The 24,570-nt window shown below is 56.6% G+C and overlaps 6 protein-coding genes across 6 annotated transcripts; 2 read left to right on the forward strand and 4 right to left on the reverse strand.

The window, feature by feature from the left end:
• Window positions 1–49: 49 nt before the first annotated feature.
• LTHEOB_10383 (Fatty acid synthase subunit protein) lies at window positions 50–4,882 on the forward strand (the record flags this gene model as incomplete). Its single annotated transcript, XM_035507022.1, has 4 exons — window positions 50–99; window positions 152–178; window positions 228–4,452; window positions 4,499–4,882. 4 exons carry the CDS (start codon window positions 50–52, stop codon window positions 4,880–4,882), a joined length of 4,686 nt encoding a protein of 1,561 aa, XP_035367920.1.
• Window positions 4,883–5,461: 579 nt separating this feature from the next.
• Window positions 5,462–6,659, reverse strand: LTHEOB_10384 (Branched-chain-amino-acid aminotransferase TOXF; the record flags this gene model as incomplete). The annotated part of the gene is made up of 5 exons (XM_035507023.1): window positions 5,462–5,523; window positions 5,567–5,651; window positions 5,705–6,333; window positions 6,402–6,542; window positions 6,593–6,659. 5 exons carry the CDS (start codon window positions 6,657–6,659, stop codon window positions 5,462–5,464), a joined length of 984 nt encoding a protein of 327 aa, XP_035367921.1.
• An 896-nt stretch (window positions 6,660–7,555) lies between these two features.
• LTHEOB_10385 (Tetracycline resistance protein TetB/drug resistance transporter) lies at window positions 7,556–9,487 on the reverse strand (the record flags this gene model as incomplete). The annotated part of the gene is made up of 5 exons (XM_035507024.1): window positions 7,556–8,590; window positions 8,643–8,758; window positions 8,809–9,029; window positions 9,085–9,167; window positions 9,221–9,487. 5 exons carry the CDS (start codon window positions 9,485–9,487, stop codon window positions 7,556–7,558), a joined length of 1,722 nt encoding a protein of 573 aa, XP_035367922.1.
• Window positions 9,488–10,214: 727 nt separating this feature from the next.
• On the reverse strand, window positions 10,215–12,067 carry LTHEOB_10386 (Cytochrome p450 protein; the record flags this gene model as incomplete). The annotated part of the gene is made up of 2 exons (XM_035507025.1): window positions 10,215–11,672; window positions 11,993–12,067. 2 exons carry the CDS (start codon window positions 12,065–12,067, stop codon window positions 10,215–10,217), a joined length of 1,533 nt encoding a protein of 510 aa, XP_035367923.1.
• Window positions 12,068–12,915: 848 nt separating this feature from the next.
• Window positions 12,916–18,813, forward strand: LTHEOB_10387 (Fatty acid synthase beta subunit dehydratase; the record flags this gene model as incomplete). The annotated part of the gene is made up of 2 exons (XM_035507026.1): window positions 12,916–17,659; window positions 17,720–18,813. 2 exons carry the CDS (start codon window positions 12,916–12,918, stop codon window positions 18,811–18,813), a joined length of 5,838 nt encoding a protein of 1,945 aa, XP_035367924.1.
• Window positions 18,814–19,433: 620 nt separating this feature from the next.
• On the reverse strand, window positions 19,434–24,261 carry LTHEOB_10388 (Aryl-alcohol dehydrogenase; the record flags this gene model as incomplete). The annotated part of the gene is made up of 6 exons (XM_035507027.1): window positions 19,434–20,099; window positions 20,334–21,236; window positions 21,288–21,444; window positions 21,798–22,019; window positions 22,387–23,999; window positions 24,052–24,261. 6 exons carry the CDS (start codon window positions 24,259–24,261, stop codon window positions 19,434–19,436), a joined length of 3,771 nt encoding a protein of 1,256 aa, XP_035367925.1.
• Between the last annotated feature and the right edge of the window lie 309 nt (window positions 24,262–24,570).

The following is a 24,570-nucleotide window of genomic DNA, read 5'->3' on the forward strand; positions in this document are numbered from 1 at the left end:
CGCAGCTGGACTTTGCACCTGTCTTTCGCAGCTACCTACCAGTGCAGAGATGACGCTGGATCAAGATTTGGCCCACGAGGCGGTGGTGGAGTTGTTGGCGTAAGGTCTTTCCCCCAGCGTCCAAGAGCGCCCAAGTTAACGGCGACTACAGGCACCAATTCGCATACCCGGTAAAATGGTAGGCTTTTGCACATTTTGACGTGCGACGTCGGGCTGACACATGGCAGGATCGATACACAGGACGTCCTTCTCGGGCAGCAGAAGAAGGAGAGGGTGGTGGAGATCGGGCCGTCGAACACGCTGACTGTCATGGCGAAGCGGACCGTGGCATCACAGCTCAGAGACCACGACGACGCGCAATGGATCCGGAGGGACCTGCTGGCCTGCGAGGACGACACTGACGAGATATATTTTCAGCGAGACCTGCCGCCGCCCAGCGCGAGCGCCGCGGCGGTGGATGAGGCAGCAGCGGAGCGTCGGCAGAGCCAGCCGAGCGTTGAGGAACCGGCGGCCGTCCCTGCGCCGGCGCCCAGGAGCGGGCCGGCGCCAAAGAAGGCGGACGAGCCCATCGCCGCGAAGGCCATACTGCGGGCCATGATCGCACAGAAACTGAAGAAGCGGCCGGAAGACGTCCAGGACCAGGACAGCATCAAGTCGCTGGCGGGCGGGCGGTCGACGCTCGAGAACGAGATTGTCGGCGACCTGGTCAGCGAGTTCGGCGGCGTGCCCGAGCGCGCCGAAGACATGGGCGTCGCGGCACTCGGCGACGCGCTGCAGCGCGGCTTCCGGGGGGCCCTGGGCGCGCAGACGTCGGCGATGGTGGAGAAGCTGATGGGGGCGAAGATGCCGGGCGGGTTTGGGTTGAGAGAGGCACGCGCGTACCTCGACGCGCGGTGGGGCCTAGCGAGCGGCCGCCAGGACGCGGTGCTGCTAAGCGCCGCCACCGACCCGCCCGCCGCCCGACTGCCCGACGTCGGCACCGCCCACGGCTTTCTCGACGCCAAGGCCCGCCGCCACCTGCTGGACGCAGGACTCCCCGTCGACGACCCGCCGCCAACTCACCAGAATGCGGCTCCGTCCGCCGACTCAGAGGCGCTCCGCTCCATCACCAAGGACCACGAGGCTTTCAACCGCCGCCAGCTGGAGCTTTACGCCCGACAGCTTGGTGTCGACCTCCACGCGGGTTTGAAAGCCTCTGAAAACGCCCTTGCCGCAGCCACAGGCCTCCAGGACCAGCTTGATTTGTGGAACACTGAACATGGACAGGCGTACGCTTCCGGAATCCGTCCAATTTTTGATCCGCGAAAGGCGCGCTCGTTTGACTCGAGTTGGGCGTGGGTGATCCAGGATGCACTCAGCCTGTTCCACCGTTTGCTCCACGATGCGCCAGCACCCGACGACGCCCAAGTGCGCGAGCTCTGCAACTCCATCTCTCAGCGCTCCACTCCCAGGCTCCTCGAGGCTCTGCGCTACCTGCAAGCCATCTGCCAGAAGGATTCGACCGACCGCCACAAAGCAGCCGAGCAAGCCATCACGTCGCTCATCGGCCGCTGTGAGGCCCAGCAGACTCCATCTTTTATCTTCCCGGCCCCAGCCAGCGGTGCAAGCCCATGCACCCACCAGATAAAGCGCAAGTCATCTGGCGAATGGGTACGAGACGAGGAAGCGACCCACGCCTTTTACGAAGCACTTCGCACTGTTCAGACGGACGGCCTATCATTCATCGACCGCACTGTTTTGATAACTGGTGCTGGCCGTGGCTCTATCGGCGCAGAGATTCTGGCCGGTTTACTTGCCGGAGGAGCCAAGGTCATTGTGACCACCAGCAGCTATTCGTCCGCCAGCATCAATGCCTACAGGGACGTGTACGTCGACCACGCTGGCCCCGGTTCCCGTCTCGTTGTTGTGCCCTTCAACCAGGGAAGCCATTCTGACGTAGAGGCCTTGATCTCGTACATCTATGACCAGAGTGGGCTTGGATGGGACCTTGATGCCGTTGTTCCATTTGCCGCTATTTCCGAAGGAGGCCGAGAGGTTGACACCATCGACTCCAAGTCCGAACTGGCTCATCGGGTCATGCTTACGAATGTAATCCGCCTCGTTGGGGCTATCAAGAGGCACAAACAGGGAGCTGGATACGACACCCGCCCTGCGCAGGTTATTCTGCCACTGTCCGCGAACCACGGCATCTTTGGCGGAGACGGCCTCTACGCCGAGTCCAAGATCGCCTTGGAAACGCTGTTCAACAAATGGTATTCCGAGTCCTGGAGTAACTACCTTTCCATTGGCGGAGCTGCCATTGGCTGGACTCGCGGAACTGGGCTCATGAAAGGAAACGACGTGCTTGCAGAAGAGGTAGAGAAGCTCGGCATCAGTACCTTCTCGCAATCTGAGATGGCGGCAAATATCCTTGCCTTGCTGGACCCGGAAATGATGGAAGTAATGGAGGAGCGCCCTCTCTACGCAGACTTTAATGGCGGCCTCGAAACAGTTCACGACCTCTCCGAGCAGTTAAGGCAGATACGCAAGAACGCCACCGATGCGGATGACATCAAACGCGCTCTGGCTGCCGAAGAGTCCTTGGATAACCCAGAGATGGCGTTCGACGAAGACCCCTTCCTTCCTCGCGCCAACATCGGGCTGGGCTTTCCAGACCTTCCAGACTTTCAATCTTCCTTGAAACCACTGAACAAGCTGCACGGCATGGTTGACCTTGACAGCGTTGTTGTCGTTGCGGGCTTCTCGGAGCTTGGACCCTGGGGATCCGCACGTACCAGATGGGAAATGGAAGCCAGGGGAACCTTCTCGTTGGAAGGCTGGGTGGAGATGGCTTGGATCATGGGCCTCATCAAATACGCAGAGCACCCGACGTGGCAGGGAATCGAGCAGCCTGCCGGCTGGGTTGACGCCAAGAGTAGTGAGCCGATCCAAGATCACGAGATTGAAGGACGCTACGGCGAACACATCAAAGCGCACACCGGCATTCGGATTGTTGAGCCAGAGCTTTGGGACGGCTATGACCCCGACAAGAAGCAGTTCTTTCAGGAAGTCGTAGTGCAAGAGGACCTGGAGCCGTTTGAAACATCCAACGACACCGCCCAGGCCTTTAAACGCCGCCACGGACATCACGCAGACGTCCTGGATGGCAAGGTGTACATTAAAAAGGGCGCAACACTCTTGATTCCAAAGGCAGCCAAGTTCAGTCACAACGTCGCCGGTCAGATCCCCACCGGTTTCAACCCGCGCACGTACGGCATTTCCGAAGACATCATCTCTCAGGTGGATCCAATCACTCTTTACTCTCTCGTCTGCACCATCGAAGCTCTCTTCTCCGCCGGTATCACCGATCCATATGAGATATACCAGTACATTCACGCTTCGGAGCTTGGTAACTGCGTTGGAACCGGCGTTGGCGGCGTGGCATCAGCAGCGCGCATGTACAAAGGCCGGTCGATGGAGAAGGACGTGCCAAAAGACGTTCTCCAGGAAACTTTCTTGAACACGGTTGGAGCGTGGATTAACATGCTCCTGTTGTCATCCAACGGTCCCATTAGAACCCCGGTGGGAGCCTGCGCCACTGCCATTGAATCCCTCGACACGGCTCATGATTTGATCATGACCGGGAAGGCAAAGTTCTGCCTTGTCGGAGGTGTTGATGATCTGGAAGAGCACATGGCCTACGAGTTTGCCAATATGAAGGCTACGAATAACAACGAGCTGGATGCCGCCCACGGACGTGCTCCCAGCGAGATGTCCCGCCCTACCGCCTCGGATCGGAGAGGATTTCTCGAGTCTCATGGCTGCGGTCTCCAGGTGGTCTGCACAGCAAAGCTTGCTCTGGAAATGGGGCTTCCCGTTTATGGCATCCTCGCCTTCACTGGAACTGCAAGTGACAAGGTTGGCCGTTCTGTTCCAGCGCCTGGCAAGGGAGTCATGGTCAATGTCAGAGAACGGCCCGCAGCCTTTGCTTCTCCACTGCTCAGCCTTGATTACCGACGACGCCAGATGACAAGCAGAAGAAGTCAAATCAATGAATTCAAAGAGCTGGAACTTGCCCAGTTGGAAGATGAAATAGCCGCCATGGACATGGACAAAGACTCTCTTGAGGAGTACAAAACCTATCGCGAGCAACACATCAATTCCGAGGCTTCACGCCAGGAGTCTGATGCCTTGCGGGCTTTTGGAAACAACTTTTGGAGACAACACCCGGAGATTGCGCCCATTCGTGGCGCTCTTGCAACCTGGGGTCTCTCGATTGATGATCTCCAGGTGGCATCATTCCACGGCACCTCGACCATCAAAAATGAGCAGAACGAGTGTGAAATAATGCAGCGTCAGCTCACGCACCTCGGTCGGACCCGTGGAAACAGGATATTGGGCGTCTTTCAGAAGTATCTCACCGGTCATCCGAAAGGAGCAGCTGGTGCTTGGATGCTCAACGGATGCTTGCAGGTATGTCCCTGCCTCCAATCTTATCACCCCATGCTGACCCAGACAGATGATGCATACCGGCCTCGTTCCGGGAAACCGGAATGCAGACAACATCGATCCTTATCTCGAGCAGTTCGACCACATTGCCTTCATGAACAAGAGCATCCAGACAACAGGTATCAAAGCTGCATCTGTCTTCTCTTTTGGCTTTGGGCAAAAGGGAACACAGGCAATTGTCGTTCACCCTAAATACCTCTTCGCAGTTTTGGATGAAGCAGAGTATGATGTTTACAAAAGGAAGACGTTGCAGAGGCGAAGGGTTGCAACTGCAGAGTTCCAGCAACGAATGTTGAATGGGACGTTATTCATAGCCAAGGATGTTGCTCCATTCCAGGGCAAACGAGAAGCCGAGGCTTTGATAGATCCTACCTCCCGCCTGTCTTCGTCGTAGTATCTGTAGTTGGATCCTTTTGGTCGCCTGTAACTTCTTAAGCGTTTTGTATCATTTTTTTTTTTCTTCTATTTTTTCTGCCAGTTGATACCTCTTAACAAGTCAAATTAATTTTATTATTACATTTCTTAATTTTGAATACTTGAATCAAGCATACGACTGTTTTTATTTTTTGATGCCGAGCAGTCTTGTTGTGTTGCCGATGTAGTTGTTTTGTGGTGAAAACATTCCACCCGCAAAATCACAACCGAATTCACGTTAAAATTATTGAAAGCATTCACACACACAATGTCTACATTCAACATATATTCAGCATTTAATTCATGGGTCAAAGACTTGTTTGTTTCAATTACGAGTAGAAAATTCCATTGAGGTGAATACAACTTCTTTTTAATGCGCTAAAAATTGATGCAAATCTTCCACCAAGCGTTCACCTTCCGAAAGAAAATACCCTTGGAAGTGCCTGCCACATACCTTCCAAAACGCCGTATATACCGCTTGCATATCCAAGGTCATCTTTATCATTGATGGACGCATCAGGAGGCAATACCTGCTCTCGCCATCCAAACGCATCATGGCTCACACCACGCTGGATATCCTGTAGAGCTTGGAGCAGTTTCTGGCAGCAAGGCCCAGCAGTACTGCTGCCATCCTGGTACACGAACTTTTGATCAAGCGACTGACGGGTAATGGAGCGAATTGGCACCAGTGCCGCAGCGGTTCCAACTGCAATGACCTCATCAAACGACGCAAGCTCTTCATACTTGATCTGCGCCCAACAGTCAGTCACGCCAACTAGAAGCGAATTGCAGTCTCACTTACAGAACGAGTCTCAACATCCCAGCCGAAGCTTCGCGCCAGCTCAATGCAGCTGACACTGGTGACGCTCCTGATGACATTCTTGCTATCGGGCACCACCAGGCGGTAGCCCCCCCGCGCGTCGTCCCTCGCCTGCACGCCAATAAACCCGGACGTACTGAACTCGTCAATCTCGGTATTCGTCCGGCTGTCCAGATGCAGCGTGATGCCGAAGCCCTCCTTCTTCGCCTTCTCGCTCCACCGGATGACGGGCGCGTAGTTGCCGCCGACCTTTGCGGCGCCGGTGCCCTTTGGCGCGGTGCGGTCAAAGTCCTCGAGCACGAGCGCGTCGGCCGCGGCGCTGCCGTGGTACGCGTTCAGCGGCTGCACGTACACGGCGAACAGGTACTCCTGCGGCGGCGTCAGCGGCAGGTGCGCGGAGGCGCCGAACACGACCGGCCGGATGTACAGCGCGGCGTCGGCGTCGTGCGGTGGTACGAAAGCCGCGTTGGCGCCCACGGCCAGCTGGACGCACGCCTTGAAGTGGGCTTCGGGCATGGCTGGGATGGAGACGAAGGAGGAGGAGTGGTTCATGCGCCGGGCGTGGTCCGAGGGCCGGAAGATGTTGATGTTGCCCGAGGGGTCGCGAAAGGCTGTGCGAATGGATGGGGTCAGCGGAATAATGGGGGGACATGAGAGGAATTGGGTGAGGAGAGGTTACCCTTCATGCCTTCGTAGGCTTGCTGGCCGTAGTTGAAGGCGGGAGCGAGGCCGTGGACGCGCAAGAAGGGGTCGGCGACGAGCTGTGGCGCGCTCCACGATCCGGTTGAGACTGTGTACCGGCTCTCGACATGCCCATTGACTAACGCTTGATCAGCTACTATTCGTCTTGTTGCCTGTGGTACTCATTACATGGCTTGGACTCAAATCCGATCTTCTTCCAGTCAATGCTGGACACGGGAGGGGGAGGGAAAACCATTTTCGGCTTAGCTGGGAACAGATTCTACGAGGGCTTTACAGATAGAGGGGATAAAGGCTAGCAACATGCAAGGACTAAGTAACACTGAGATAGTTGCATGGTCCGGGTAATTTTGATGGATAAATAGGGCTCCGCCACGCATGCAGTGCCACCAACGGCCAAATTTAACTTTCGATGGATTTTGCATGCGCATGGCACGGTGAAAAACAGTGAGACGGGGCTGTTGTGGGTCGCGAACGCTGGCTTGCATGTGGCTTCGAAGAAACGCTGGTTGGTCAATGTGTGTGCCGTGTCGGCCCCTGGCGGTGGGTATGTCGGGCTATTTTCCGACGCCTGGTGGGGGCCCTGCGCCACCCGACGTAAGCAGCCGCCAACAATCGTTGCTATACTTGGGTGCTCCTGGTCCGGCTGCCTGGAATGGGTAATAAGACAGCCCGATCGGGAAATGTGCGGGGAAAGGCTGACTAGATGTGCTCAACGTTAATTTATCTTTTATGGTGACTGACTCACAGCGGATTCCGAAGCCTGCAACTACGAAGTGTAAAAGCTGCAGTAGTTTCTTACGGTCTGCAAGCATTGAAAACGAATGAGGTATTCAAGGCAAAAAATCAATAAACAATATGCAGGTGACGCGCTGAGCTGATTCAAGCCACAGGAGGCCCCCTGACAGATGCCGAGATCTGCACGAGATGCACAATGATCTTCAGATTACCGATGAAGATTAGCGACAAAAATTATGCAGACGATTTTCTATCCATAAACACCAGATACATACAGATGACGAGCTAAAACACAAACATCAAAAAGCTATGAACGCCGAGACCCTGCGAATGTACTTCTCAAAAACTCCTTGTACAAGTGACCACATTAATGCCCATATTGGCAGAAAATTATGCTTAACCGACAAGGTCAAACTTCTTGCCCTTCACGCTCTTCCACTCCATAATTGCCGCACCAAGAATTGAAACCGCTGCCAAAGCCGTAGGAACCAGCAGAGTGGTGGTCACGGCATCATTGTAGGCCTGCAGAACGCCCGCCTTGTCCGCCTCAGGCACGGCCTTCTCCAGCCCCGTCGCGCCCGCGGCAAGCACGAGGGCCGGGTTGACGTCCGGGACGTAGCTGCCCAGGTTCCCGATGAACTTGTTCTGGAACAGGTTCTGGGCGATGAGCAGGATCAGCGAGCCGCCGACGGTCTGGCCAAAGATGACGACGGCGGTGCCGGCGGCGACGTCGGCCATGTCGAGCACCGTCTGGACCGCCATGAGCGGCTGCTGCATGCCCAACCCCAGCCCCACGCCCAGCACGATCTGGTAGCCGATCCACTTGGAGCTGGGCGTGTCGGGCTCGAGGGTGGTGAGGAGGCCGGCGCCGACGGCGCTGACGGCGGCGCAGAGGATCATGAACGGCGTGTAGTAGCCCCACGCCGAGATCATGCCGCCGGCGAAGACGGAGATGACGACGACGGAGAGCACCATGGGCAGGTTCATGACGCCGGACCGCGCGGCCGAGGCCTGCTTGATGGCCTGGAACCACAGCGGGAGGTAGTAGACGATGGTGAAGAAGGCGGCGCCCAGGGCGAAGGAGAAGAAGACGGCGCCGGCCACGCTGCGCTTCTTCATGATGCGCGGCGGGAGCGTTGCGTTGTCCTGCTTCCAGAACTGGATCCCGACGAAGCAGCAGAACAGCACGAACGAAGTCATGAAGAGCGCGACGATGCGCGTGCTGCCCCAGCCGTACTTGGTGCCGCCCCACTGCAGGGCGAGGAGGCAGGAGATGATGCAGGGCATGAAGGCTGCCATGCCGAGGAAGTCAAACTTCGCCAGGCGCTGCTTCGTCGTCAAAGTCGAGGTCCGCTTGGGAGTCATCGAGGGCGTCAGGAACGCTACAACGGCAATTGTGATGCCACCGAGCGGCAGGTTGATGTAGAAGCACTGGAAGACGGTCAGCTACACTCGGAGAAATATTGGGAGGGGAAACGCATACCCAGCGCCATGATGCATGGTCAGTAAACAACCCACCCAGAAGCGGGCCACAGATGGCTGCAATGCCCGAGATTGCACCGACTGCACCGGTGTAGATTGGACGATATTGCAACGGAACTAAGAAAAGCGTCAGCACAGAGTCAATGCGGGACCATTTCAATACGTACTGGTATGAGCCGCAATGATCAATGCGCCGGAGAAGATGCCAGCGCCGCCCACACCAGCAATGGCTCTGCCGGCAATCAAGACAGCCGAGGAGTTGGCGGCACCACAAATCAATGAACCAACTTCGAAAATGAAGATGGTCACGAGGAAGGTCCATTTGACTGACAGAATGCTGTAGAGCTTGCCAAAGGGTAGCTGGAATGCAGCAGTGGTGAGGAGGTATCTGTGCAAGGTCAGACACAGCGGATACATCCGCATGGTTGAGGATTATCACTTACGCGCTGCCATACCAGCCAACATCTGCCAGTGACTTGAACTGGTTGGTAATTTCGGGAGCGGCGGTTGCAACAATTGTTTGATCCTGTGAAGACGTGTAAGAACCCCATCAGGATGGGAAGAGGGACAAGGACTGACCAGTGTTGTAACGAAAACGGCACAGCAAAGAGCAAGCGTGATGGACACCAACTTCCATCCAGTAGGGTACTCCGTTGGCTCCTCTTTCTCGTTTTCCACTGACGAACTTGCGGTACGTCCAAACGAGAGCTCAGAAACAGCCGGTGGGTGACTGAGCGCTCTTTTCCCGAGGCGAATGCTGCTACTGCTACTAGAATCTCCAGACCTGTGAGCAAAAAGCGGCGGCCTCGGAGGAGCCACAAGAGCAGAATCTCCAGTCATCTCCATGAGTGCTGTGGTAGAATGAGGATGTGCGACTGTAGAACGGAGGGGAAATGACAGATGTGCGTGCTGGGAGAAGCAGTGATGACAGCCCACGTAGCTGACATCTTATGGAATAAAGCGCCAAAGACCTTTGAATCTGATGATACTACCCTAGATCTTGGCCCGCGCCTCAACGGTTGGTTCCCCACGGATGGCGCTTGCGACGTGTCAGACAAGTGCCGTGAATAGAGCCTCGCTGTGGGTCCGACGGCCCCAGCCACGCGTTGGTGGAGCACGGGTGGTTTGTGCACACCACGGTATCTGCCTAGTGGAAATCGTCAGCACTGACGGCCGCAGAAAAATCCTTCGGGGTCTGAGAATTTAGTGAGCCTTGCAGAGAGCTGCGGGCCAGACCGCTCATCGTGATGGCTTGCATGACCCGCCCAGGCGGAGGCGCAGACAATTGGAACAGGCGGTGCAGGGAACCTCAGCATTCAATCTATTTGCAGCTGCAGTCACGATCGCATCTTTCGCTAGCTTCCCCCGCCGGACCGAGTCAGGAAAGAATGCTCGGCGTGCTGGAGCGCTGCCGTCGTTGAGACTCAGATCATCACCGCACCCGTGCTACGGCCTTCGGAAGAGGGGTATGTTACACAATTTTGATATTCCATATGCAGAGCTGAGAAGAATTACGCAATTTGAAGACTATCGAAAACTAACATGAAGGCAAACTGTGGTGGTGAGAAACGTGTCAGAGCCCGTGCAATTGCCGTTTGCGGAACTGGAGAACTGGGCCGTTCTTGGCGCCAGTAACATGTTCCTTCAGCTCGAAGTTTCCAAGCGGCTCCTGTCCCTCTGGGAATTTGAAGTCCAAGGACCAGAGCAAGTGCGAGAAAGTGAGCAACAGCTCAACCATAGCAATGCCCTTTCCAACGCAACTCCTGGGGCCTCGCGAGAAGGGCGAAAACGCAGCGAGAATCTTTGATCTTTCATCTGCGCTTTCAACAAGCCATCTCTCAGGGCAGAAGTCAAAGGGGTCAGGGTAGTGTTCCGGACTATGCTGCAGGCTCCAAATGCCGACGCCCACGTCGTAGCCGCGGGGAACGAAGTGGCCACCAACTGCCATGCCGTCTTCAGACTGCACCTGGCGCCAGAGTGCAGCGCCAACGGAGGGTGCTAGGCGCATGGCCTCGTTGATGCAGGCAAGGAGGAAGGTGCAGCTGTTGAGCTTCCGGCCCAGACGGATCTCCGACTCCTCGTCGAATGCCGTACGCACCTCTCGTTGGGCCCGTTCCAGGCACTGCGGGAATTTGGCAAGGTAGAACATGGTTGCAGCAATGACAGTCGAGGTAGTGTCAGCACCGGCAACGATCAGCGTGGTGCTTTCGGCGCCAAGCTCGTTCAGGGTCAAGCCCTGGTCGGTCTCGGGGTCCTTGGACTTCGCCATGAACGAGAAGACGTCGTGCGGGGTCTGCGACTTCCCCAGCTTGATTCGGTCGCCGACCATGCGCGTCACAAACGACACGAAGACGCTCCGGGCGGCGATGGCGGCGGGGAAGAAGCGCTTGTGCATCTTCCAGTGCCCGAGCGCCGGGTATTGGAACAGCGTGCCCATCCGGACGTTGGAGTCCAGGATTGCCTTCAGCACAGGGCGGTACTGCGCGCTTCCCAGCATGTCGTATTTGCCGGAAAACACCACTGAGGCCATGATATCGAATGTCAGGTAGTCGCACCATTCGGAAACATTGACCGGCGCAGACCAGGCCTCGTCACCGCCGTCGCGAGGGAGCTCGGCGAAGACGGCCACAAACTTTTTGACCTGCTCGACGATTGCGGGCTCAAAGGTTGCGATGTTGGCATCCGACAATGCTTGGCACATGACGCGACGCCTGCGGCCGTGCTGCCTTTTGTCGCGCAGAGTGAGGATGTTGGGCGCGCGGTGAATGAGCGCGTTGTACGTCGTCGCCTTTGGGAGATTGCTCTTGTGGCCGTGCACGTCACGAAGCGCATCGGCCGTGTTGATGAGGAGGCGATCGGGCGCATAGCGAACAGTCTCGCCGTATTTTTGGTGGCATTTCCACATGTCAACGTGGATGTCGCCCACCCACGCATGATATGCCGCGTAGAAATTGGACACCTTGGCCAGCAATGGGCCAGGATGTTTTGCCAGCGGATGGAAGAAAACGCGGTAGATGCATAGTCCCAATACCTGGACATTAATCAGTACATGTCTTGTAAAATGGTGGTTCTGGTGCTCATCATACATATGCAATGGCAGATGCGAAGACCAGAGCGCAGGAGGACGCAAATGCGCCTACGAACTGAGAGAGTGGAGCCATGAGGCGGTAAACAGTAGTGCAAGTAGGATACAGTAATTCAGGCGAGGAGCAGCGGGACTATCCAGACGGCGAGCCGTACAGAATTGAGATATGTCATGGGCGCAGGCCAGCAATGTCTCGTGGTGTTGCTATTTTGGTACCTGTCGACCGCAGCAACCTTGTCGCCTTCTAGATCCCAATGTGCACGCACTCGGCCCGGCTTGGTGGGGCCGGGCGGCTCAGTGACGCGGCGTCGGCAGTTTCCTCGCCATGGTGGTATGGGCATGGTGTGACGGGCCGAGAAGCAGTACCTTTTGTGGACGAAGGATCGGGCTGCATCTGACAGGGTGATGCGTGTAAGAAAACAATAAGTAGGAAAAATTGGTGTTGTGCAGGATTGAGGGGAGACACGGGCGCTTGACGGGGGGCTGAGTTTGCGTTGGAAGTGGGGCTACCCCGGATTCGGCTCCCAACTTCAGTGCTGACAGCTATTTCTCCATGGCCAAGCTTTGGGCTAAGCCCTATCGGCCCCCGGCGGCTGAATCATGCACCACGGCTTGATCCGCTCAGCAGCATCCTTCGCGTTGGTGGCCGCAATGCAATGCTCCTCGCTCTTTTGGCCCCAGCCACGACGCCATAAGCCCCGGCCAGCAACACGCCCTCACGTGCTCGCCCAGCAACTTGACGTACTGCCCACAACTTATCAGATACACCCGGCCGAGTTGTCTCCAGACACGCTGTACGCGTTTGCCAGCGGAAATCATGTTCTCTACCAGCTCGACCCCCGCAACCTCGCTGTGCTCAACGCCGGAGCTGAGCCCTCCGCATCCTCCCTCCCCGACGATACCCCTCACAATTTCTCGAGGCTCCTCGTCCGTTACCTATCACTTCGCAGCTCGCAACCACCGTCGAGCACGACAACTTGTTTCTCAATTCAATCTTTACAACACCAATGATACCCCAACCCCAGCCCAGCTGGCGGCCGCCTTCCTATCATATCTAAGCCGAGATATCCCAGAAAGACAAGTCGGCGACGACCAAATCCTTCACATATCCCTCAAACACTTCCAAACCACGTTTCTGGAGAATGACGACATACATTCCCTGGCTGCGCGCCTCGATATTCCCTGCGAGATGAAGCAGGATCTCATCAGAAATTTCTACACCGCCGCAGCCTTCAACGATGGTCGATATCTTCCTTCCGCCCTTCTTTCAGCCGCCGACGATGGATCCGCACGGATATACACCATCTTCGGTGGTCAAGGAAATACTGAGACGTTCTTCGAGGACATTCGCGACCTCTATCGCACCTACGAGCCACTGCTCAAAACATTTGTGAGGCAGTCTGCCAGCTTGCTGCTTGCATTGTCTCGTGATCCCAGATGTCAGGATACTTTCTACGAAAAGAATCTCGACGTCGAGGCCTGGCTGCAGTCACCCTCATCTACCCCAGATGTCTCCTTTTTGATCAGCGCACCTGTCAGCTTCCCATTAATTGGTCTGTTCCAGCTGATGAATTACATGGTTACCTGTACGGTGCTTGGTCTTTCGCCAGGAGAGTTCGGAAACTCCATCAGCGGCACGACAGGCCACTCTCAAGGCATCGTTGTTGCCGCTGTCGCTGCAGCTGCCGACTCTTGGGATTCATTCTATCGTCTTTCCATCTCGGCTCTTTCCATACTCTTCTGGATTGGTGTTCGATCTCAGGAGGCCTTTCCACAGACCAGCATTTCACCCGAAGTTGTTGCGGATGCGCTCGCAAACAATGAGGGAACACCAACGCCTATGCTGAGTATCAGAGACTTGCCGCAACGACTGGTAGAAATGGAGATTGTAGCGACAAACAAATACCTCTCTCCGCACAGCCATGTTTCGATATCCCTCATCAACGACTCCCGGAACAACATCGTAGTTGCCGGTCCTCCAACATCGCTGGCTGCCCTGAATGTTCGCCTGCGTCGAATGCGGGCGCCTTCGCAGCTCGACCAGACAAGAGTTCCATTCTCGAAGCGGAAGCCAGCATTCAGCACCTCATTCCTTCCCATATCATCACCTTTCCACGTCTCGTCCCTCTCACGGGTGACCAGAGCCGTCATGGAAGACCTCCGGGAAGTGAAGATCAACAGCAGCTGTCTCCGAATTCCCGTGTATCATACATCCACTGGTGAGGACATCAGCACGGTGGGAAACTTCGACCTTGTTCCTGTCCTTGTACGTATGGTCACCGAGGAGACTGTGCGCTGGGAGTCAGCCACTCTCTTCGAAGGTGCAACGCACATCATTGAATTCGGCCCCGGAGGACCTTCGGGGATTGGTGCTTTGACAGCACGCATGAAGGATGGTGCAGGCGTGCGTGTTATACTTGCGGACCGCATGGAAGCGGCTGGCGACCTCGGTTGCAAGGTCGAGCTGTTCAGTCCCCGGGAAAGTGATATCCGATACGGCACGAATTGGGCTGAAGAGTATCAACCTCACCTTGTCTGTGCAGCCGGCCGTACCATGGTGGAAACGAGGCTGAGCCGACAACTGGGTGTGCCACCAATCATTGTCGGTGGAATGACTCCGACCACTGTGCACCCAGACTTTGTGGCGGCGACAATGCAGGCGGGGTTCCACATTGAGCTTGCTGGAGGCGGCTATCACAGCCCGGAGACAATGGAGACAGCACTTCTTGATCTGGCCGAGAAGATTCCTGCAGGACGCGGTATCACCGTCAATCTCATCTACGCAAACCCTCGCGCGATGAATTGGCAGGTTTCTCTCATCAAAAAGCTTCGCGCTGAAGGCGTCCCGATCGATGGCCTCACAATTGGTGCTGGTGTCCCGTCTCCCGAAATTGCCGATCAGTACTTCCATATGGGTCTAGGCCACGTGTCGTTCAAGCCCGGCTCTGCATCTGCAATCGATGCTGTGCTAGACATTGCACGATCGAATCCAACGTCCCCCATCATCCTTCAGTGGACTGGTGGGCGCGGCGGAGGCCATCACTCATGCGAAGATTTTCACCAGCCCATCCTCCAGAAGTACTCCAAGATTCGCCGCTGCGAAAACATCATCCTAGTCGCAGGAAGTGGGTTCGGCAGTGCTGCAGACACCTACCCGTATCTCACAGGGAATTGGTCTCTCGAGTATGGGTACCCACGAATGCCATTTGACGGATGCCTCTTCGGGAGTCGGATGATGGTGGCCAAGGAAGCCCATACAAGCCAGGGTACCAAACAGGCCATCATTGCAGCAAGAGGCCTCCCCAATGAGCAGTGGGAAATGACGTACAAAGGCTCCGCCTGCGACAGCGACATCATCACCGTCATCTCCGAGATGGGCGAGCCGATGCATATGATTGCCACGAGAGCCGCCAGATTCTGGGCAGATATGGACGATCGTGTTTTCAGCAAGCCTCCAGCACAACAGCTTCGATTTCTACAGGAGAACCGGGAGCACATCATCCAAAGACTGAACAATGATTTTCAGAAAGTCTGGTTTGGCCTTGATGATGCGGGAATTCCAGTGGATCTCCAGCGAATGACGTATAGCCAGGTTGTTTCTCGCCTACTCGAGCTTCTTTGCTACGAGGAATGCGGTACTGTTCACTGGATTGATGCTTCGTACCAGCGTTTCGTGGTCGACTTCCTCCGTCGGGTTGAACAGCGGTTCTCCGCCGCCGGGAAGTATTCCATCACCAGCAAATGTACGAACCCCGCTGAAGTGAGAGACGTTTCACGGATAGTTTTTGCTGCATACAATTCCGCACAAGAACAGTTCCTGCACCCTCAGGACGTCGCTTTCTTCTTGCACTTGTGCCAGCGGAGAAGCCAGAAGCCAGTTCCTTTCATACCGGTCTTGGACGAGAACTTTCAGACGTACTTCAAGAAGGACTCACTCTGGCAATCGGAGAATCTCGACAAGGTCGTTGGGAAAGATGCAGGACGGGTCTGCATTCTACACGGCCCTGTGGCTGCCTCGTTCTCGGACAAGGAAGAGCCTGTGAAAGATATTCTGGACGGAATTCACAACGGCCACATTGAAGCCCTGAAGGCTGATTTCTACGCGAGCAACCTAACCATCCCGTCCGTTGAATACATGGGCGCCCAAGAATTCACTGGATGTTACCCCGAGAACACCAGCATCATTGAGACTGAATCCGACATCATCCTCCGGTTACCACGTTCATCCGACAATCTGCCTTCGGCTGAGTCCCTCAGAGCTTTCCTCGCTGGTCATTTCCCTTCGTGGCGGTCTGCACTTTTTTCCTCCAAGATTATCCAAGAGGGCAGTCGTTGGCGAGAGAATCCTTTGAGAGCCATAATCCTTCCAGCGGCTGGACAGTGTGTGGAAATCAAGAATCACAATGACATTCTCAACACTCGAGTCGTCATTTTAGAGCCACTGGCAACGTCCAAAGACCAGGCAAAGACGGTGGAGATATCCTTCAGCTCTGGCACCAAGGAGATCTCAGTTTCCCTGACGCATCATCAAACAGCGGCGACTCAGCCGGCGGAGCTCTTGCTTCGGTTTCGTTACCAACCCGAGGTTGCTGGTGCACCGATAGCGGAAATTATGCACGACCGTCTGGAACGCGTCAAGTCTTTCTACTGGCAAGCCTGGTTTGCAGACGAGCCGCGCTGTCCAGATGCCACTGTCGAAGATGTTTTCCGCAGTGGATATGTCATTATCGATGCTGGTATGATCCGCAGCTTCGCAGCTGCTGTGGGAAATCGCGGTGAAGCCTTTACTGGGACAATCGGTGGTCCAATGGAAGCGCCTCTCGACTTTGGCATCGTCGCCGCCTGGAAGGCCATCATGAAGCCGTTGTTTGCCATCAATGCAGATCTCCTGACGTTGGTACATCTCTCGAACCAGTTCAGGATGGTAGCTGGTGAACAGCCCCTTCGTGAAGGTGACGTGGTTACAACAACAGCTTCCGTTACTGCCGTCGTCAACCAGGAGTCTGGGAAAATGGTTGAAGTTAGCGCCGTCATCAACCGGAGTGGTTCCGCCGTCATGGAAATTACTTCTCAATTCCTATTCCGAGGAGCTTATAACGACTCTGAAAACACTTTCAGGAAATCAGTTGTTGACGATGTCCACGTGCAGATGAGAAACGCCAAAGACGTTGCAATCCTCAATGCAAAGCCTTGGTTGAAGCTTGTAGATCCGCAAGCAGATCTCTCAAACAGAACTTTGAGCTTCCAGCTCCAGCACTGCACTCGGAACTCTTCCGTCAGCGTCACCGGAAACGTATCTTGCGGAGGGCGAATCATCGGCTCCGTCGAGTATCACTCTGCGACCAGCAGTGCCAATCCTGTCTCTGGTTATCTACAGCGCCATGGTGAGCCTAGGCAGAAAATTGTCCCACTAGACAATCCAGTTCCTATTGAGGGATCCGAGAATCTGTTCTGCGTCCAGATTCCGGAGTCGAATGCCCGGTATGCGCGAGTATCAGGAGACTTCAATCCGATTCACACGTCACGTACTTTTGCATCGTACCTTGGGCTCCCAGGAACCATCACGCACGGTATGCACACCAGCGCAGCAGTCAGGAGCCTCTTGGATGTCACTGTTGCCAAAGGCTGCCCGTCCAGAGTTCGAAAGTACAGGGCATCCTTCCAAGCCATGGTGCTCCCTGGAGACCAGCTCACAGTGTCAATTCATCACACGGCCATGCTCCAGGGCCGCAAGATTATCAAGTTGGAGGCACGCAACAGCAAGCACGAAGTGGTGATGTCTGCCGACGCTGAAGTCGATCAACCAAGCACCGCGTACATCTTCACCGGCCAAGGCTCGCAGCGCAAGGGAATGGGCATGGAGCTTCGGGAGAAGAGCGCAGCCGCTGCATCTGTATGGACGAGGGCAGACGAGTACTTTCAGGAAAACTACGGTAAGCCTCCTCGCGGTCACCCTCTGTTTGCTTCTGCTCTTCTGACAACAAGGTATCCAGGATTCCGTATAACCACCATCGTCCAGGACGACCCGCAGGAACTCACCATCCACTTCGGCGGGCCCAAGGGTCGCCGCATCCGCGCCAACTACCTCTCGATCCTCGACGACGCCGCTTCGAGCCCGCACCGCGGCGCCTTCGTCCGAGCCAGCGAGATGTACCGAGCGCTGCACGCCAAGCAGCGCTGCACGTCCTACACGTTCCGCTCGCACCTCGGCCTGCTCTCGGCCACGCAGTTCACACAGCCAGCCCTCACGCTCATGGAGGTGGCGCGGTTCGCGGACCTGCGCGCGCGCGGGCTGGTCGCCGAGGGTGAGGGCGAGCTGTCGTTCGCGGGCCACTCGCTGGGCGAGTACGGCGCGCTGGCGGCGCTGGGCGGCAGTGGCTCGTTCATGCGCGTCGAGAGCCTGGCGGCCATCACGTTCGTGCGCGGGCTGACGATGCAGATGGCCGTGACGCGCAGCGCGAGCGGGCGGTCCGCGTACTCGATGTGCGCCGTCAACCCGTCCAAGGTGTGCGCGCGGCGGTCGTTCGGCGAGCGCGGCCTGGCCGACGTCGTGGCCGCCATCGTGGATGCGAGTGGGCCTGATGACGACGACGACGACGCCGCCGGCTGGCTGCTCGAGATCGTCAACTACAACATTAGGGACCTGCAGTACATCTGCGCGGGCGACGTGCGCGCGCTGGCCTGCCTGACCGAGGTGCTCAACCGCTTCGTGCGCGACGACCGGGAGGAGGCGCGCCCCTGGCTGGATCGGGAGCGCCTGATGTGCGTGGTGCGGCAGTGCGTGGAACGGGTGCGGGCGATGCCGCAGCCGGTGGACTACGAGCGCGGGCCGGCGACGGTGCCGTTGAAGCAGATCGACGTGCCGTTTCACTCGAGCTTCTTGGCTGGCGGCGTCGACTCGTATCGCCGGTTCCTGCAGAAGCACATCAAGCGTGCCGACATCGCGCCCGAGAGGTTGGTGGGCAGGTGGATTCCGAATGTTACTGGAGTGCCGTTTGGCGTGTCCCGCGCTCATTTTGAGGAGATGCATCGGGTGACAAACTCGCCACGGCTTCGAGACATTCTCGAAAATTGGAACAAGGCTTAGACAGGTGTAAGAATAGAATAGTAGTGCGGTAATACCTAGTAAACATCTTGGCCACGAGCAATATAATACTTATTAATTCAGTGCACCAATCATGCTTCCTAAACTTTGATCTTCTCCATGACATTGGCGAGAATGTTTATCACACTCTTGGTGATATTTTCTCCTGTCTGATCTTTTCCCTAGTAATATATGACTGATATTGCATGAGTCCCACCGTCAAAGCCATTTAAAAAGCTCGAGCGCGGATCTGTCTATATTTACTACTGATTCCTGTACCTGTACATGTGATGATAGCACACTGGATGCATCAACCCGTTTACAGCGGCATAGTCAGGATGCCACAGGAAGACAATTCAGGCAGTGTCTACACTTCATCAGTTACACCCACGATGTGACATGGACGAGAACCGGAACGTCAAGGGGGACTCACCATCACACATCCCTGTCCACTCTCGAGCCTACCAAATTGAAAAATCAATCCGACGATAACCTCTCCCAGCGGTGCCCTTAGCGTGTACCAGCCCCGGCCACAGTAAGACCCCCAAACAACCTCTCGTCCACGGTTCGTTCCAATCTTCCAGCAGCAGTCAGCAAAAACCTCGTCCACGACCAGCGGCAACTCATCTCAGCCCGCTTACCTTCACCGACAGAGCACAATCCACGTCACCGGACACCTCGACCCTGTCTATGACCTCGCCCCCGGGACCATCGATGTCCATCTCAACTAATTCCGTCTTCCAATCGACGTTATTACCTAGGCGGACGTTGGTGCCGACGTGGATGTTACACGATAGTAGCCCGTTATCATTGGAATCGAACTTGGCATACGCGCCGCGGAGGACACGGGCATGGTGGTGGTGCGTGGTGGTGGTGGTGGTGGTGGTGGTGGATGTGGCCGCGCGGTTGATGGCGGCGTCAAGCACATCGTTGGCGGCGGTGACGGTACCGGAGAGGCGCTGCAGCTTCTGTAGGTCGGCTGCATGACGCGTCGCCAGAAGCAGGACCTCGTGGGGGATGATGTCGGCCGGGACAGCAGCGTGGTTACTTCGGCGGCGCGATGGGTCAGGGGGAAACCAGGCGCGGATGGAGGGGTGGTTCCAGATGCCGTATTCGTGGTCAACGAAAAGTTCGCAGTTCCACAAGAGGTCTTGGCAAATGTGCAGATTGCGAGTCTCTTCATCTGAAATGGGATTAGGCTCTGGAGAGAGGGGGGCTGGGGCAAGGGAAAAGTCGTCCATCGGCGGCCTGGCACACTGGAGGAGGCCGAGACTGCCGACCATTCCGTCCTGGGCATTCGAGATGGGTTAGTGACTACAACGGCAAAGGGAGGAAGATACGGTACTCACCACCATCTGCCCTACTACGCCTACAAATGTCTTCCCTTCACTGACCAGCAGTGGGCGCTCACACTCGCGCACAAATCCGAGGTGTCGGTTTTTCGCTCCGCGCATCAGGATCTGTGACGAAATAACATGAGCTTACGTGACTTTCCAAACTGGCACAGCGCGCAGCACGCCTACCAAGATGCCCTTGACAGAAGTCGTCCAGGTACGATCTTTGTTCACGATGGGATCGATATGCAGGACCAAGCCTCCAATCTGCGCCGGATTCACGATCAAGCAAGTTTCCCGCGACACACCCTCGGCAGAATCGTCCCGCCCAAAGAGCCTGCGGCACCCGTCGTCGAAAGTCATGGCCAATCCGACCAGCGAACCGTTCCTGGTACCGTTTTTGACCCCCACGCTGCGATCGTAGGCCCAGAACGCCTCGAAGAGAGCAAACGGCGCGTCGAGCTCCGCCCACGACCGGATAAACACGGTCGACATGGTCTCAGCGTCCGGGCCGGGCGGCGGATATGCGACTATCGGCATGCGCGGAGTGTCGGCGTGGTTCTCAATCAGCTGGGCTGTCTCGGTGGACTCGTCGTCCGCCTGGGGTGGTCGTTGCCTCTGTTTTGCTTGATGATAGTGGTCTGCAATCTGCTCGCAGACGCCCCAGAGGCGGCGGCGGTTGGCGAGGGCCATGAAGGGGCCACTCATCCAGAGCCGCGGCCGCGACTGCGCGTACAGCCAAAAGAACAGCGTGCGGAAATCACAGCCTTCTGCAGGCGTGGTGGCGTCATCTATCAGCGAGCGCAGTTTGTGGAACCATGGTGTGTGTTCCCTTAGTCGTTGCTTCCAGAAGGCGTTGTTGTTGAGCAGACACGTGTGGACGAACCAGGATGCCTTGTTCAGGTTCAGAACAGAGTCTGAGGGGAGCAGGGCGGTGATGTTGTACAAGATGTCGTACGGTATATTGGCGAATGGATCGTGGCGAACGCGGGCCTCCAAGTCCAGAGGAGTCTTCGTGTGGCCTGGTGGTTTCAATTCTCCACTGGAGATGACATTGCGAACCATGTCTAGTAGCTTGGGCTCTATTGTAGGCTTCGCACATAAAAACTAAAAAGCTTCAGTCAAGAGCCAATGCAGGATTACCAGAGTGAGCGTTACCTCTTCGCCGGGCTTGGAATCCCAGAACCTGCCATGTTCGGGACCGGGGTTACCATAGTTCACAAACTCCAAGGCATTGCGGCAATTGGGAGTCAACTGGCGCAGCACGCCGTACAGAAGATCCTTGTCTAGCACGCGAAGACTGTGGTTGCCTGTGACTGCCCTCAAGAGTATTTTGAAACAACACCAATGAAAGGGAAATACCGGTACATCATGAGTGTCCCTCTGGAAGTAGCTAATGAACTAATCAGCGCATGGGATGGAAAGGAAACGGGAACTGGACCAGTTATATGCGACTAAGCCGTCAGTGTCATCATACTCGACTTCAGGATGTTGTTCAGCTTCTACGTCTACTCTGCCCTTGTTACTGTTAGTGGCTGTCACGGGAGAAGGGAAGAAGAAGATGAGCACACATAACCCCAATAACGTCCTGGCACGGAAAGAAATGCCCTAGGGAGCGTCAGCCTGAGGCCTCTGGATATGAGAGGAGCTCACCTGTTGGTGTCAGTGTCGAAGCCAAGAACATGGACGGCTTGCGTCCACCAAAGTTCGTCCCTGCTTAAGATGGCGCTGTCGTAGGTGTGTTGCTCGTCTTGGCTCTCAACCGAATAAATCTCATCCCCATCGCTGGCTTCCTCGTCTTGGCTCTCGATCAGTTCTTCTTCTTCTTCATCATCATCCTGAGACGCATCTCCCGCGTTGACGCCATGCTCGGCTCTGCGAATTTCTCTCGCACGCCACCTGCGGAACGCGGCGGTGCGCGGCTTATTGGAAACGGTGGCGGAGCCAAGCGTGGAGCCACAAAAGGCGCAGTAACAGTCCCAGGGCTCCATAGCGCGTTGACGAAGCGGAAAGTTGAGGGAGGGGGGAAAGGTTGGGGGCCGCATTATGTATCAGTTCCGGCTTAGTCACAAGTGCCAGGCAGCAATGTCACAGACCGCCCTTTTCCACATCAAGATTGGGCGACGCCGGTTCGGCCCGCGTGTTGGTATTCCACACAAACAAACTACCCTACGGAGGAGTGAATCCCTTCCTTTTTCCTAATCGTACAATATTTTCATCTTTCTTTGACCCATCATCCTACCTCCTGCTGGCATCGCTCTTGATGATATCCGCCGCCCTCTCAGCCACCGCGTACACGGACGCCTGGATGTTGCCGAGCGGCTCAATGGGGAAGATACTCGCGTCCACAACCCTGACGTTCTTGGTGCCATGCACGACGAGATGGCTATCCACAACACCGCCCAGCTCGCGCGGCATCATCGGGCACGTGCAAGCAGGATGGAAGCAAGTGAACGCGCGCTCCCTCGCCACCTTCCGCGCCGTCTCCAAATCACCCAGATCACCACCAGGCAGGCGCCTGCCGCCGTCCTTCAGGACCTCGCGGAACGCCTTCGTGCCGGTGATGGCGTCGAAGTACTGCGTGTGGCGGGCCTGCAGCTCGAGGTCGAGCGGGTGCGAGAGGTAGCGCGGATCGATGGCCGGGTCGGCCGCCGGGTCCGCCGACGTGATGTGCACGGTGCCGCGCGAGAAGGGGTGGTTGAGCAGCGCGACGGCCGACACGTAGTTCTCGGGCTCGGCGCCGCCGAACAGGTACTGCATCGTGTTCTGCTGCACGTCGTGGTTGAGCTGCTTGGGGATGAAGAGGAACTGCGCCGACGGCTCGCCCGCCTCCAGCCGCTTGCGCAGCAGCGCGTACTGCGCCGCCTTGCCCGGGAAATCCGGGTAGTCGTCGGCCTTTGCGATGAGCTGCTCGAGTTCGCTCTTGCTGAGGGCGCCGTTCTTGTCGACGGGCGGCAGGTGAGCGCTGCCCAGCATCGTGCCCGTCATCGGCCCCGTCCGCGTCGCCTGGTACATCTGCATCACGGCGTTCATGAGCTCGGGGCTCTTCTGCAGGTTGTCGCCCGACATGTGCCCGTCGGCTATCTCGTAGCTGGCCGTCGCCACGACGTGGTCCTGCAGGTTCTCGCCAACACCCGGAAGGTTGATCTTGGCCTCGATGCCGTGCTTCTTCAGCAGCTGCTCGTTGCCGACGCCAGACAGCTCGAGGATCTGCGGGCTCTTGATGGAGCCGGCCGAGAGGATGACCTCGCCGCCGGTCCGCACGCCGAAGAACGTACGCTTGCCGTCCTTTTGGAGCACGTGGACGCCGGTGGCGTTGAGAGGCTCGCCGCCCTCGGCCCATTCGATCTTCTCGACCAGGGCTTCCGTCAGCACGTGGAGATTCGGCCGGGCCTCGACCTCGGGGGTGTAGTAGGACGACGCCGAGTACTCGCGGGCGCGAGTGTCGGGGTGGATGGAGACCGGGTTGGTGAAGCAGCCCACCGTCTTGCCGTGGATCTGGTCAGTCTTGGAGTGGTAGCCGAGCTCCTTAAACGACTTGACCCAAGCCTCGTTCAGCGGGCCGAAGGCGTCGAGGATGGCCACGTTCAAGGGGCCATCAGTGCCGTAGCTGGACTCGTCCATGTAGTCGATCAGCATCTGCTGCTTCGTCGCCTCCGACGCCGGCCGGAACGTGTGGAACTTCCGCAGGTACGGCGCCATGGCCTCGGCGTTCCAGCTCGAGTCCTTGTTCAGCGCCGCCCAGTCGTTGAAGTCTGACTGGCAGGGGTAGAGGATGGCTGAGAAGTTGATGGCAGATGAACCGCCGAGAACACGCCCACGGGGGCAGGCGATTTGCCGTCCGTACAATGCCTCCTATGCTGTGTTAATGCTGCAATTGCTTTATGTTTCTGTTGGATACACGCACCTGAGGCTCCGTCAAGAAGCTCCAGTCATAGTCCTTGTCTTCGTACACAGACATGACCAATCCGGGCGTGTCAATCCTCGGGTCGCCCTTGCGGTTCGCTCCTGCCTCGATCACAGCAACCTGCTTCGACGAGTCCTCACTCAGCCGGGCGGCGAGGACGAGACCGGCCGTACCTCCGCCGACGATGACATAATCATAAGCAGTAGACATGGTTGCGTTCGTGAAAAGATTTCAATGAAGCGAGTGAAGAAAAGAGTAAGCCTCCTTGCAGAAGACTGCTTTTTATAATCTTTTCCCTTCAAACTACCATGGCCTGATGGAAGCCTCACTGTAGGAGTCCAATATTGAGTAGCCCCTCTGCGATCGCCTATACGGGACAATGCGGAGCCTGGGTTGCGTTGCAGAGCAGGGATCGAGAGTCATGGCTGTGGGGCCGTGCCGGGCGCTCAAACTACCCGTTTTTTCCTCCGATTTTGACCGTGGATGAAGAGACACCAAGTGCAGTTCTTTATGAGGCCA

This window comes from Lasiodiplodia theobromae, assembly GCF_012971845.1.
Source record: "Lasiodiplodia theobromae strain AM2As chromosome Unknown scaffold_38, whole genome shotgun sequence".
Classification (NCBI taxonomy): domain Eukaryota; kingdom Fungi; phylum Ascomycota; class Dothideomycetes; order Botryosphaeriales; family Botryosphaeriaceae; genus Lasiodiplodia; species Lasiodiplodia theobromae.